The 15,020-nt window shown below is 37.5% G+C and overlaps 2 protein-coding genes and 1 long non-coding RNA gene across 3 annotated transcripts; 1 reads left to right on the top strand and 2 right to left on the bottom strand.

The window, feature by feature from the left end:
* Positions 1–398: 398 nt before the first annotated feature.
* On the bottom strand, positions 399–6,584 carry LOC134310613 (uncharacterized). Its single transcript, XM_062992246.1, has 5 exons — positions 6,160–6,584; positions 5,676–5,792; positions 5,232–5,342; positions 5,009–5,140; positions 399–2,918 (listed from the first exon to the last, which is right to left on the bottom strand). Exons 1-5 carry the CDS (start codon positions 6,193–6,195, stop codon positions 705–707), a joined length of 2,610 nt encoding a protein of 869 aa, XP_062848316.1. The 5' UTR covers positions 6,196–6,584; the 3' UTR covers positions 399–704.
* Positions 6,585–6,730: 146 nt separating this feature from the next.
* On the top strand, positions 6,731–11,242 carry LOC134310611 (uncharacterized). Its single transcript, XM_062992245.1, has 7 exons — positions 6,731–6,991; positions 8,081–8,223; positions 8,518–8,616; positions 9,111–9,255; positions 9,675–9,826; positions 10,196–10,412; positions 10,879–11,242. The coding sequence occupies exons 1-7, from the start codon at positions 6,775–6,777 to the stop codon at positions 10,992–10,994; spliced, it is 1,089 nt and encodes a 362-aa protein (XP_062848315.1). The 5' UTR covers positions 6,731–6,774; the 3' UTR covers positions 10,995–11,242.
* Positions 8,216–10,014, bottom strand: LOC134310612 (uncharacterized). Its single transcript, XR_010011327.1, has 2 exons — positions 9,835–10,014; positions 8,216–8,275 (listed from the first exon to the last, which is right to left on the bottom strand). It is a non-coding gene; the product is annotated as an uncharacterized LOC134310612 (long non-coding RNA).
* Positions 11,243–15,020: the final 3,778 nt, after the last annotated feature.

Here is a 15,020-nt window from a genome sequence, read left to right as displayed (position 1 = left end):
ACATCTTTGGGGCATCCTCAAGCGGAAGGTGGAGGAGCGCAAAGTCTCGAATATCCGCCGGCTCCGTGATGTCGTCATGGAGGAGTGGAAAAGCATTCCAGTGGCAACCTGTGAAGCTCTGGTAAACTCCATGCCCAGGAGAGTTAAGGCAGTTCTGGGAAATAATGATGGCCACACAAAATATTGACACTTCAGGAACTTTCACTAAGGGGTGTACTCACTTTTGTTGGCGGTGGTTTAGACATTAATGGCTGTATATTGAGTTATTTTGAGGGAAGAATAAATTTACACTGTTATATAAGCTGCACACAGACTACTTTTCATTGTGTCAAAGTGTCATTTTGTCAGTGTTGTCCCATGAAAAGATATACTTAAATATCTGCAGAAATGTGAGGGGTGTACTCACTTTTGTGATACACTGTATATACAAGTCCTGCACAGTGCTCAGAGGGATTTTAAGCCAGGATAGTGGCCAGGTCACTACTTGAAGCTGGTGGAGGCTCTTACTGGTGCAATGTGCAATTAATGAAGATTGGCCACCAGACTGGTCCAATTTAGCCATGAAACCTCACACACTAAAATGACAGGTGTTTCAGTTTCATTATCTAACCCCTGTATATAAAACATATTTTTGTAAGCTCATCACAAAGCATTAATACACTGGCTACAACACTGAATTTTTGATTTCACTCATGACTGCTGTTTTAGTCCCGTTCATGGCGATTTGGCAAAGGCGTAATGTACAATTTGTCAACTGTTTCAACAACAACACATTTTGCTGTTATCATGTCTGTCCATATAGCACTAACATTTCCAGTCTTCCTCACCTCATGTATAAAAGTACACTGTACATTTATTTGTGAATCTTTGCAAAATGGCCTTCTAGATGTAGCAAGTACCTCAACTATAACACAGCAATGTTTGGTACATGCACAATTTGCAGGGCTTTGATGGGCACAGAGTTCTTTAAAAATGACTAAGTCATTAATTAAACACAATGTACCATCTTTCAAGTATACAGCACTGTTATACCTTTTCTTAAGCCTCTCATATTTTTGACTGTGATACAAAACTCCATCAACCAAAAAACGACTGAAAGACCAGAAGCAATTACTTACATTTCCACATAACTTGGCGATGGCAAGCCTATACGAAGCTGTGATGTTCTCTTGCAATGGGGGATGTCCAAAACCCTTGACACTTTCATTTAGTATTTCACATTTTTCAGTTCTTCGCTTATTAAAGTGAAGTTCTTCCACAAATGACTGAACCTTTGCATTTGTGATAGTATGCTTGGTCTTTTCTGGCAATTCTCTCCACAACAGAAATTTTCTAGCTATTTGTGAAGGGATATACTGTGTTCCATGACAATATTTAAGTAGAGTGCCCATATTGGATTCAAACACGAATGTTGACGTAGCCCATAATGGACCCCAGTTTTTTACACTTTGTGTAACATGTGTGAGTAAGTGTATGTTGAAAGTCATGTGATGTTTCCCATACAATCTTTGAAATTCAATGACAAATTTTTTAAGAGCCAGTTCTGACATCAAGACGCTTCTAGTTTTGATCTTATCCTGAAGCAATGTATATATGCCAAACACCAAAAGGAACAAATGATTCCAAAATCTGGCAGGGAGTATGCCTTTCAAGACAGGCAGAGCATAGAAAAGAAGAAATGCTCGCCATTCTGAAGCTTTCCAGAACTTCCGTTCACTCATTGACCTTGGTGTCCTGGTTATCTCAACAGGAGGTTTTATTTTTACAAGTCGCAAATCAACCTCTTTGATCTGTTTGCCAATGTACCAGGCAGCTTCACTGTTTGCCGTATCAAACCACAGTGTGGACAGTTGCCGAGTGACTCCAAGACACACATTATGTTGATATTCAGGAATGAAACCATTTATCATTTGGAAGTGGCAAAGCTTCATTAATGGAGATGGCCCTTTGACGCCAAACACTGGCTCATTATCTGAAGCTGACATCGCATGACTAAAATGATCTCTCTCATTTCGAAGCGGGGGTTCAGGTCGATCATATGGATAGGATTTACCACCTTTGTGATAACAAAAATCACAACCATAAAAACCATTGAACTGCTTCGTGTTACGAAGCAATGGACGAGCCATCGAATCAGAGCTACAAACCAGCACAAACACTTTAGAAACATGACAGTTCCCCTGTATGTCTTGCCACTCGATACCTGCAGTCTCTAATAAAGAGGCTTCTTTAACAAAGGGTGTTAGTAATGTTAACATGGACGGTTTACTTGGTCCAAACCATAACGCTGACATCAAAATGTGCTTTTTTCTCACTTCTGGTTTCAGTTCAATTACCTGACACTGAATAGGCCAAATACTGCATTTAGAACTTTTGAACACTGGTGCACCATCACAATTCCAAATTAGTGTCAAGTCATCTTTTCCAAGAACTCCACTGTCATGTAACTTTTGATACTCTTCACCAGACTGTATGTCAGAGAGAACCCCAGAGGTTCTAGTTTTTTCATTAAGACTGACACTGTGTTCTTGCAGAAGTTGCTGAATTTGGGCATACAGGGGCAACACAAGAAAATAAAAACCATTCTTTAGATTTGCACTGGCATCAAATACTGTGTTGCAAGAGTCACACTGAAAGGGACACTCTGCTCTAATGCCAAGGTATTTTGAACAGCTTTCACAATAAAAGTGAACTTCAAATTTGGATGAACTTCCAAATTCTTTGTGGAAAAGGTAATATGAAGATGGGATAAGACCTGGAAACATTATGTTAAACATTTCCAGTAAGTGAGTAAATGCTTCACCGGTTAAATTATGTCGTAACAAATAGGACATCAGCATCAATATACTTTCTCCTTTAGAAAGATGTGCCCCAGGATACAAGGGCTTGTCACCAGCATCAGCTCTATCTTCGTTGTCCTAGAGAGAAAGAGAGGGAGACAAAAGATGTAAAAATGTGAGCAACTACAGAACGAAGCAGGAATATCAGTCCAGCATGTTTTCTTTTTTTTTTTTATCAAATGTAATTTTCTAGAAATGCTTATACCCTAGGCTATCACAAAATTAATGTTAATTTCATCATATTATAAAAAGCTACAAACCCAATAGAAGGAGTAGCGATCTGTATCGGTTTTATTTTGTCTCTATTTTGAAATAGTCTGATATTCAGAATGCCTTGCACTACTACCTGCTTCCTCAACTCCACCTCACACAACTTAAAAATAAAGCATAATGTCAGGACAAAAACTCCAAAAAAAAAAAAAACCTCCAAAAAAACAAAAAAAAAAAAAAAAAACAGCTGCTCCAGTCAGCCCATACAGTGTATCACAAAAGTGAGTACACCCCTCACATTTCTGCAAATATTTTATTATATCTTTTCATGGGACAACACTATAGACATGAAACTTGGATATAACTTAGAGTAGTCAGCGTACAACTTGTATAGCAGTGTAGATTTACTGTCTTCTGAAAATAACTCAACACACAGCCATTAATGTCTAAATGGCTGGCAACATAAGTGAGTACACCCCACAGTGAACATGTCCAAATTGTGCCCAAAGTGTCAATATTTTGTGTGACCACCATTATTTTCCAGCACTGCCTTAACCCTCCTGGGCATGGAATTCACCAGAGCTGCACTGGTTGCTACTGGAATCCTCTTCCACTCCTCCATGATGACATCACGGAGCTGGTGGATGTTAGACACCTTGCGCTCCTCCATCTTCCACTTGAGGATGCGCCACAGGTGCTCAATTGGGTTTAGTCCATCACCTTTACCTTCAGCTTCCTCAGCAAGGCAGTTGTCATCTTGGAGGTTGTGTTTGGGGTCGTTATCCTGTTGGAAAACTGCCATGAGGCCCAGTTTTCGAAGGGAGGGGATCATGCTCTGTTTCAGAATGTCACAGTACATGTTGGAATTCATGTTTCCCTCAATGAACCGCAGCTCCCCAGTGCCAGCAACACTCATGCAGCCCAAGACCATGATGCTACCACCACCATGCTCGACTGTAGGCAAGATACAGTTGTCTTGGTACTTCTCACCAGGGCGCCGCCACACATGCTGGACACCATCTGAGCCAAACAAGTTTATCTTGGTCTCGTCAGACCACAGGGCATTCCAGTAATCCATGTTCTTGGACTGCTTGTCTTCAGCAAACTGTTTGCGGGCTTTCTTGTGCGTCAGCTTCCTTCTGGGATGACGACCATGCAGACCGAGTTGATGCAGTGTGCGGCGTATGGTCTGAGCACTGACAGGCTGACCTCCCACGTCTTCAACCTCTGCAGCAATGCTGGCAGCACTCATCTGTCTATTTTTTAAAGCCAACCTCTGGATATGACGCCGAACACGTGGACTCAACTTCTTTGGTCGACCCTGGCGAAGCCTGTTCCGAGTGGAACCTGTCCTGGAAAACCGCTGTATGACCTTGGCCACCATGCTGTAGCTCAGTTTCAGGGTGTTAGCAATCTTCTTATAGCCCAGGCCATCTTTGTGGAGAGCAACAATTCTATTTCTCACATCCTCAGAGAGTTCTTTGCCATGAGGTGCCATGTTGAATATCCAGTGGCCAGTATGAGAGAATTGTACCCAAAACACCAAATTTAACAGCCCTGCTCCCCATTTACACCTGGGACCTTGACACATGACACCAGGGAGGGACAACGACACATTTGGGCACAATTTGGACATGTTCACTGTGGGGTGTACTCACTTATGTTGCAGCTATTTAGACATTAATGGCTGTGTGTTGAGTTATTTTCAGAAGACAGTAAATCTACACTGCTATACAAGTTGTACACTGACTACTCTAAGTTATATCCAAGTTTCATGTCTATAGTGTTGTCCCATGAAAAGATATAATGAAATATTTGCAGAAATGTGAGGGGTGTACTCACTTTTGTGATACACTGTAGCTATTTTATATTGTCTACATTGCACTCATTTTCAAAATGATCTTCTTTACATGAGTTATTAAACTTAACTACTAACACTTTGTCATTAAACCATTTACCACTGAAAATTCTGAGGTGCTTCCTCCACCAGTATTGTCCTCCATCATGTTTTCACTGTCCCCATCATTTCCAGCTTCACTCCTGGTAGCATGAAGCATACTTCCTTCAGAATCTGACAGGTCTTCCTCATACTATAGGTTAAGAAAAAGATATGACTTAAAAGAATATCAATATAAATATCAAAAAGGTAAAAAACTGTGTGATGTATAATTATTTATGTACCTCTTGAATGTCAGCACCAAACAGGCTACTTGTGGAGGAGTTTTCATTGTCCACTGCACCATCATCATCTTCACTGTTGGATGCATTGCTCATGTCATCTTCAATGTTGTTCTAAAGATTAACAAGGGAAAAAGAATAAATAACTGAATGAATGGCAGAATATCGTTGAATTTGTGTAGGCCCTCTGCTGCCTCTGGCTTGGTGCATGTTGGGAGGAAATAAGTGGAATGAACGGAGAATGGAGTTTGTCATTTGGCCATAATAAAGTGGAATCTTTCTGTAAGGGGGATAAATGCTCTCACCAACTATCACAGCAATCCACTAACTACAAGTGATATCTTGTGCGGAGTTAGCCCAGCATATTTTAAGATTTGTTGTTGGAGCAATGAGTTGGATGAAAAGAAATAACAATGCCATTAGACAAAACTGCAATTATGTATGTACCTCTTGAATGTCAGTACCCATAAGGCTAGTTGTGGAGTTTTCATTGTCCACTTCACTGCTGGATGCATTAACCAGATCATCTTCTGTGTTTACTCCGTCATCCTCAATGTCTAAAGGCTAACAAGGGAAAAACGTGAAAAGTAAATTAAGTAACATTTTAAAAAAATAGCAGACTTTTCTTGTACCACAAATAATAGATACTAGAACTGGGCAGTGTTTGTTAATCACTAATGGGTGACAGACACAATTTATGTGAAGTACAAACAGAAGGTAAAAGTTTATTTGACAACTCAAAGACATATAAAGTGGAAGTCATATAAACAAATTGTGTAGTACAGTATGAAGAACATTACTACTGCTGTAAAAAGAGATGCTCTGCATGAGGCATGGACAATATGGACAAAATTAAGTATCACAATATGTCTGACTGAACACCTTAGTATCGATATTACAATAATACTGTAGGGAATAATCGTGTTAATACCTCTTGAATGTCCTTCTCGAAGTGCTCATTGCCCATTTTTTCATTTTCACTGTTGGAAGTGTTACTGTCACCTCCAGTATTTCTTGGACCATTTTCATTGTAGTTCTACTTGTAGACAAGGAAAGACAGAATGTTAGGGAAAAAATATAGTAATTTCTTTCCCCAAGGTTAATATTACTGATTAAATAATAAGAAATAATGGTAATTATAACTTATGCTGTGCAGCACGTCATAAATAACAAATTTTAATTTATTATGTCTGTCTAAAGTCATGTGTGTAGTATTTTAATGTCTGTATATCAATAATAAATGTTACTTACTTTTGCATTCCATCTGAACTTGGTTCGCCTTGGGATTATTTCTGTATCGTTCTCCAAGTATCGTTTGTACCGTCCTGAACGTTTCGCCATTTTCTCGCCTCTGTTACACAGCAGCTAGCGATGCAGAGAGAATCTCGCGCGTTTTTCATGCTTCCCACAATTCTTTTCGTCGCAGTCACGCACATCTCGCGAGAGCAAGGTCATTTGACCTGTTCGCGCGCAATTAGACGGTTGAGCATCTTTGGAGGGAGAATCTTCGGCGGTTGGCACACACGAACAGTTATTCTGCGTCACAATGGCATTTGCCATATACTACTTCAAGGACAAGTCCGTGGAAGTTGGGAAAATTGACTGGATGACTACTGAAGACCAGCAATGTACATCTTCGGAAATGATCACACAGTGCCCCAGACTAGATGACGAAGATGGATGGATAAATGTAAAGTGGGAGAAAGGCAAAAAAAAGAAAGATGGTCTAGCCTTTTTTCCTGCTAAGGTGTTAATGCTCAGTGGTAAGTAACTTTCTATGTTCTCTGTTTGAATTTGGCTACGTCGACATTACGTTTTAGTTTTAAAACGCATCACTTTTGCTACGTTTGGCTTCCATATTAATCAGCCTTTACAGAGACTTTTGGCGCCATAATGTTTGAAAATTCCGGTCAAGTATAGACTGTGAGAAACAGACTTTTAGAAACGCTCGTCCAAGTTAAACATTATCAGACGTATCTTCATAATATACGTTACATATCCAACATAGTGCGTTACTGTTGGCCAATTGACGTTTTATTATTTGTAAGGACAGCAAATTCATATTTACTAACCAGTTTTCTATGTGGAGGTCACTAGTGTCACATAGTCCTGGGTGAGGTATGCTAGTTTAAGAGTTTCACCCTGAGCAAAGCTTTCTTTAAAAACCTTCACAGTAAAAATAAGAATAAAACTGGAAAGTTATGTTGTGTGTAAGTGCTACTAAAGTAGAGATTTCTGACTCAGTGTATGAGAGAAGACAAAGTAGATAAAGTGTAGTAAAATAAACACTTAAATGTGTGCTTTAGACGTTTTCTTTCACATAGTCTGAAAGAATCCATGTTATAGAAGCAAAACAATCCTAAGTCTCAAAATTGACCAGTGCACAAAACGAATGTTGCTACAATTTTGTCAAAAGGTGGTGCTTTTTTATATTGTCTGAACTAGGTTGTCACAATATCATATGGTATTATGACAACTTACTGGCAATTTAGAGTTCCATGCAGATACAATGGTACGTATGACGAATTCTAGAAGGTTATGACAGCGTACTGACAGCATTACCACTGCGTTGTTACACAGAGAACGCAGTGGTAATGCTGTCAGTACGCTGTCATAACCTTCTAGAATTCGTCATACGTACCAAGAGAACTTTCTGAGAAATTGCATTTCAACATTGTTGGCATTAAACAATAGATTGTTACTTTGTCACATCATAACTGTGTTTGCAGGGAAGTGTAGTGTGTTATGTTGCCACCAATGAGTATGTTAGGGAGAGTGCAGAGATCACACATAGTTTGATGACCCATTTGGCATTTTATTTTGCTCAGTGTACACAAAACTTTTTCACACAGACAACTACAGTGACCTTTGCCACAAGAGAGAGGAATTCATAAAGGGTGTGGACATCTGGAACCAGTCACTCAAGAGGAAGACCAAGCCAAACAGCAGGTGGATGAGGGATGTAGAAGAGGCGAATGAAAGACCAGTAAAACAGGTAATTACATTCATACAGTTAAGGAATAGTAGAATTAAATGCCATCTTTTCCCTTATGTCAATCCAACAACGTTTAAACCCAGACAGGCAGTAAGTGAAGAACAGAGTGGAGGAGATGGAGGTGAGGAGATATCAGGAGAGAAAGATACAAACAGAACATCAGAGTAGATGTTAGACGTGATGCTGATGTGATGAAGAGAGATTTGAACTGAACTAAAAGATGAGCTGCTATCGAGGCTGCAGATTTGCACACCCCTGCTATTGAAAAACTTTAAATGTTTTTTTTTTTTACAGCAAAAGAGCAAAAAGGCATCCAGTACTTCAAAAGAGGCAGCAGACCAAATAATTGAAGACCTGAAGAAGGAGTTGATGGCAAAGCAAGCATCTTTAGAGGTAAATTATTTAAGTATTTAAACAGTTTGGAGTTTAAATTATGTGTTTAAAGGAGCAGTGTGTAATAGGGGTGTAACGGTTGTCACCCCGATTTAGTACAGTACACACTGCTGGACCGTTAAAGCAGTAGGATCTTTTAGAAATGTGAATGTTCAGTATACACTGAACTTCAGACATACTATACCCGGCATCTTACCAATGTCACGTGATGCACAACGTCACGCCATTTATTTATTTTATTCAAAAATATACTTATAATGTTACTGTAATAATGTACTGGTGCTACATTGTTGGAAGATGAGCCGTTCCTATTATTGGATCCAAACCTATTTAAAGCCAGAGAGCTGAATGTCTGTAGAATAGATCTTATGCATACAATACCGTATTGCATCCCATCACTATATATACTTAAAGGCTCATTCTAAACACAACACTCCCTAATGACTTTATAATTATACACTAGTGAAAATGATGATGATTTTCTTTTGGTGTAGTCATCTACAGAAAAAGAGGACTCATCAGATGAGGACTTGCTGCCTAGGAACTGGAGTAAGGCGCAGCAGAAAATAAAGGAGCTTAAAAGGGAGAACAAGAGGCTGAAAGAAGGCAACCCTAAAGAGATACTAGATGCCTTGAGAGGTGATATTTTTAATTTGAAGTAATTAAATTAAACCAGTACCCCATTTGTATGCAACATCACAATGTAGCAAAATAAATCAACATCAAACTTGTAAAGGAGCAGTACACCCATAATAAAGATAATGAAATATATTTTTCCATTTGGTCCTGATTACTGTCTACCTGTCATCTTGGCTACCTGCTAAGAATGGCAGTTTCGGTTGGTCCTTCTGTCCATCAACACTTAACTTCAAGACATTATCTTCAGGGTTCATAGAGGTCCCACTAAGTTTCACAAAAAAAAAAAAAAAAATCCAACTGTTCTCACTCGCCTTAGCTTTTGAATGGTTATTTCTTTTTTTAAAGTGAATATCCTGATGTTTGGAAATTAAACTTTCACCATTGTCTTATAATGATTTATATGTTCATTTTCTTAACAGAGCTTCCTGTGGTAGTTACAAATTTAAAAGAAGTAACTGAAAAACTTGCATTTCAACCCTCAACTCCTGCATCCACCTGGTCAACACCCACAACATCTTTAAACTCACCAGTTTCTGGATGCGTTTCTACTCCAGCAGTGTCTGATGATATGGTACGTACCCAGAGTGTAGTGTCTTCATCAGGTTGTCCCCTGCGTGGCACAGTAGCATTTTGCACCCCCTATTGCTTTGTGGGGGTCCTGGCCACTGAAGAACCATGAAGGGTGAAAGGGTCTAACAGTATACAGAGAAACAGATGAACTACAGTCTGTAATTGTAGAACTACAAAGTGGTCCTATATGGTCACTACTGCTGATAAAATGGACAATGAGGTACAAGGAGGTGTACCTAATAAAGTGGCAGCTGGGTTTACATACTGCATAGATTTCTCAGAGAATATGTTGTTATTTTATCATTACTTTGGTGTGTAACAACGATGTATGACCAATTGCAAACTAACTGATCACTCAATTGTTCTGCAGGTCTTTCTTTTGCCAGGCTCTGATGTCAAAGTCCCTAGACGAAAGCTTAACTCTCTGCGGACTACGAATCCGTCAGTCTACATCGGGGACCTTGCTGTGCTTGTCTATGGCAGGGAAACACTATCTCATTCAAGCTTGACAGGGAGACAATCAGGGGCACACAAAGACGTGGAATCAAAGCCACAACTTGATAACACAAAACTTGATGCTATAATAGGTAACTGCATTTAAATAAAATTAAATTTTATTCTAAAATAAATTTCTACACATGTTTGTATAGTTTTTAACAAAATGACTGGAATGTTTCATTTTGGAAGTTACCATGATTTAGTTAAATTACTGATTCAATGTTGAGTTAAATCTCTCTTAAAAGTGTAATCTGCGATCATCAGTTTATATTTGTGAATGTGGCAAAAAACATTATTGCTGCAAACAAAAGGGAAAAAAAGAACCTAAAAATTTAATTTATGTGAAGGAAAACATTTAAAGGACATTTTCAGTTATTTGTAGGTAAACGTAGTAATTTTGCCAATTGCATTAGTGTTCAGATACTTGCCTGATGAAACTGAATTTCACATTGCGTGTAGAGACATGCTGCTTTGACTGTTTTATTATGTTAACTCAGGATGTTGATCGTAGGGTGATAGAAAGTAATGTTTTTTGGTTTTGTTTCTGTGTCCCAGGCCATGCCCTGTCAAAGTTTCCTGACATCAGCATCCAAGAAGTGAGACGCATCATAAGAAAAAAATGCAACAACGAAAGCTATACAAAGCAAGTCACTGCAAAGAACACCGTGTGAAAAGAACATTCTTTCCATTTTGTTGAACACTTTTTGGTTGGATTTGTGGTTCCTCTGCCTCTGGATGACCATTTAACAGGGCAAAAACCTGCTTGTGGGCAGCCTGAAAGGCTGCAAGACTGTGTTTCTGTCTTGTCCCAAACTGGTGTTAATTTGAGATATGTTCTTATTTTGGCATATTTTGCCATCCAGTGTTATTTGTTATATTTATTTGTTAAATTTAAATTTATAAAGAAATATGTTCTTAATCATGAGTATGTCTTGTTTATTTTTATGTATGTAATCCTCTGGTAAGTCTACTTAAAGTACAGTTAAAGGTATATTAGTGTAAAAAATGGAAACTAAATTTAAACAGTTTTATACTTAAAAACATATATAAGTAGTAAACTAATTATTATGTTAAGTTCAAAAGTAAGCTTATTTGTATACTGTTCGTTTACTCATTATATACTTCTATCCCACTTTTTAGTTTATGAAAGTACACTTTTAAGTATACAGTAATACTTAAAAGTGTACTTTCATAAACTAAAAAGTGGGATAGAAGTATATAACGAGTAAACGAACAGTATACAAATAAGCTTACTTTTAGTATATTAACAGTACAAAATAAAACCTAAATGTAAACTAGTTGTGGACTTAAAGTTTACTACCCTTACACTTAAAGTATACTTAACAGTGTACTTTCATAAACTAAAAAGTATAATAGAAGTATATAACGAGTAAACTAACAGTATACATGTAAGTATACTTTTAGTATAGTTGTAGTACAAAATTAAACTTGGATATAAACTAGTTGTGCACTCAAAATGTACTACTCTTTCACCTAAAGTATACTTAAAAGTATACTTTTATAAACTAAAAAGTGGGCCAATTTAGTCCCAAGAAGTATTGAATTAGTAAACTTACCAGTATACTATTAGTACATTGATATTAGTATACTTTCTACATAAAGTATACTTGGGAAATATACTTCAACTTTACTTAAGTTTACTTAAGAAAATAAACTTTAAGTATACTTTTTTTTGGTAAGGGTAATATAGAGTATCTAAATTTATACTGTTTTATTTTGTTTATATTAAAATAGCGCTCGTGTTTCCTAACATAAATCCCTGCTTGTTCCCGAAGTCTGTTACTAGGAAACCTGTGCTACTGGTGTCCGAACTAAGCGCGTTTGTGTTTGTATGATTTGTGTAAATCCTATTTATTTAAAGTATCCTCCAGACCACCCAAGAAAGATGGAGGGCCCTGCTGAGTCTGGTTCCTCTCAAGGTTTCTTCCTGTAATTTTAAGGGAGTTTTTCCTTGCCACTGTCGTTCTCGGCTTGCTCAACAGGGGTTTTTGTATCTGTTGGTCCTCGATTCTGTAAAGTTGCTTTGAGACAATGTCTATTGTAAAAAGTACTATATAAATAAAGTTGACTTGACTCTGTAATTACATTGTCAGGCTACATACAGACAACATGGGTGGTGTCTGAGGGCCGGGGGGAGGCCGAGGCACTGCCATGGATTGGCGTCCTGTCAGGAGTGTGTTTGTGTATTATGCCCAGTGATTCTGAGAAAGCCAGACCCAACGTGACCCTGATCAGAATACAACAAAATATGAATACTAAATAATAAAAATAAACAAAAATTAATAACTTAATTAATTTCATTTGTTTTATATTTTACCAGCACTTTATTATGGTCGGGGTCATGGTGGCACCTGACCGACTGATAGCTCTTGTGCAAATTTACTGCAGAATCACCATTACTAAATCAATAAAGACTAATAATATTAATAATGATAATTATTATTATTACTATAATAATTATAATAATAATAATTAATAATAATAATAATAATTAATAATAATAATAAAAATATAATATAATAACAATAATAATAATTGTTAATAATAATAATAATAGTAATAATAATAATAATAATAATAATAATAATAACACACACAAACAAATATACTGTTTATTCCAGTATGAATACTAGTTTAAAACGGATTTTCTTCCTGTACAAAAGCAGACATGGTGTCATGTGACTGAAACAGCCAATCAGAAAATTTTCCCGTCTTAGCCAATCAGAAAATTAGTTTGCCAGGTCAGCCATTAAATAAAATTTTAGCTGCAGTACCGGTGTCCGAGCTACAGGGGAGCACTATTTCTGAGTTTACTATCTTACTGAGGACATTTGCTGAAACTTCTACACGTGACTCATTAGGGTCATAGGAGCCTATTCTAGAATTTTCTTTGTGCGGACCAGGCAAAATGTCCTCACAACGAAGAATGACCTCACAATGCTGGTGTTCTGTCAGGGGTTGGTCCTCACAAATATATAAAGACAAGAACTCACATAAACACACACACATACACAAACACACATAAACACACTCACATAAACACACACACACAGATACACACTAACACACTCACATAAACACACACAGATACACAAACACACTCACATAAACACACACACAGGTACACAAACACACTCACATAAACACACACAAACACACTCACATAAACACACACACAACCACATTCACGTAAACACACACACAAATACACAAACACACTCACATAAACACACACACAGATACACAAACACACTCACATAAACACACACAGATACACAAACATACTTATAAACACACACACACACACAAAATACATACACAAACACACACAAGTAAACAAACACACTCACATAACACACACATAAACAACACACATACACTCATAAATACACACACAGAAATACACACAGATACACAAACACTGACATAAACACACACTCTTACATAGACACACACACAAACACACACACAGAAATACACAAACACACTCACATAAACACACAGAAATACAAAAACACACTCACATAACCACACACACACAGAAATACACAAACACACTCACATAAACACACACACACACACAGAAATACACAAACACACTCACATACACCCACACACACACAAAATACATACACAAACACACTCACATAAACACATACACAAACACACTCACATAAACACACACACAGATACACAAACACATACACAAACACACTTACATAAACACACACAGATACACAAACACACATAAACACACTCACATAAACACACACACACACATATACACAAACACACTCACATAAACACACACACAGGTACACAAACACACTCACATAAACACACACACACAAACACACTCACATAAACACACACACAACCACATTCACATAAACACACACAAATACACAAACACACTCACATAAACACACACACACAGATACACAAACACACTCACATAAACACACACACATAAACAAACACACTCACATAAACACACACAAAGATACACAAACACACTCACATAAACACACACAGATACACAAACACACATGAACACACACAGATACACAAACACACTCACATGAACACACACAACCACATTCACATAAACACACAAATACACAAAAACACTCACAAACACACACAAACACACTTACATAAACACACACAAATACACAAACACACTCACAAACACACACAAACACACTTACATAAACACACACAAATACACAAACACACTCACATAAACAATCACACTCACAAACACACTCACATAAACACACACACAAATACACAAACACACTCACATAAACAACCACACTCACAAACACACTCACATAAACACACACACAAATACACAAACACACTCACATAAACACAATCACAAACACACACACACAAACACACTTACATAAACACACACAAATACACAACCACACTCACAAACACACTCACATAAACACACACACACAAATACACAAACAACCACACTCACAAACACACAAACACACTTACATAAACACACACAAATACACAAACACACACAAGTACACAAATACACTCACATAAACACTTACATACACATAAACACACACAGAACACACAAACACACACAAGTACACAAATACACTCACATAAACACTTACATACACATAAACACACACAGAACACACAAA

This window comes from Trichomycterus rosablanca, chromosome 3 (genome assembly GCF_030014385.1).
Source record: "Trichomycterus rosablanca isolate fTriRos1 chromosome 3, fTriRos1.hap1, whole genome shotgun sequence".
In the NCBI taxonomy this organism is placed as follows: domain Eukaryota; kingdom Metazoa; phylum Chordata; class Actinopteri; order Siluriformes; family Trichomycteridae; genus Trichomycterus; species Trichomycterus rosablanca.
The sequence above is the reverse complement of the archived record's forward strand: the minus strand, read 5'-3'. Positions and strand labels throughout refer to the sequence as shown.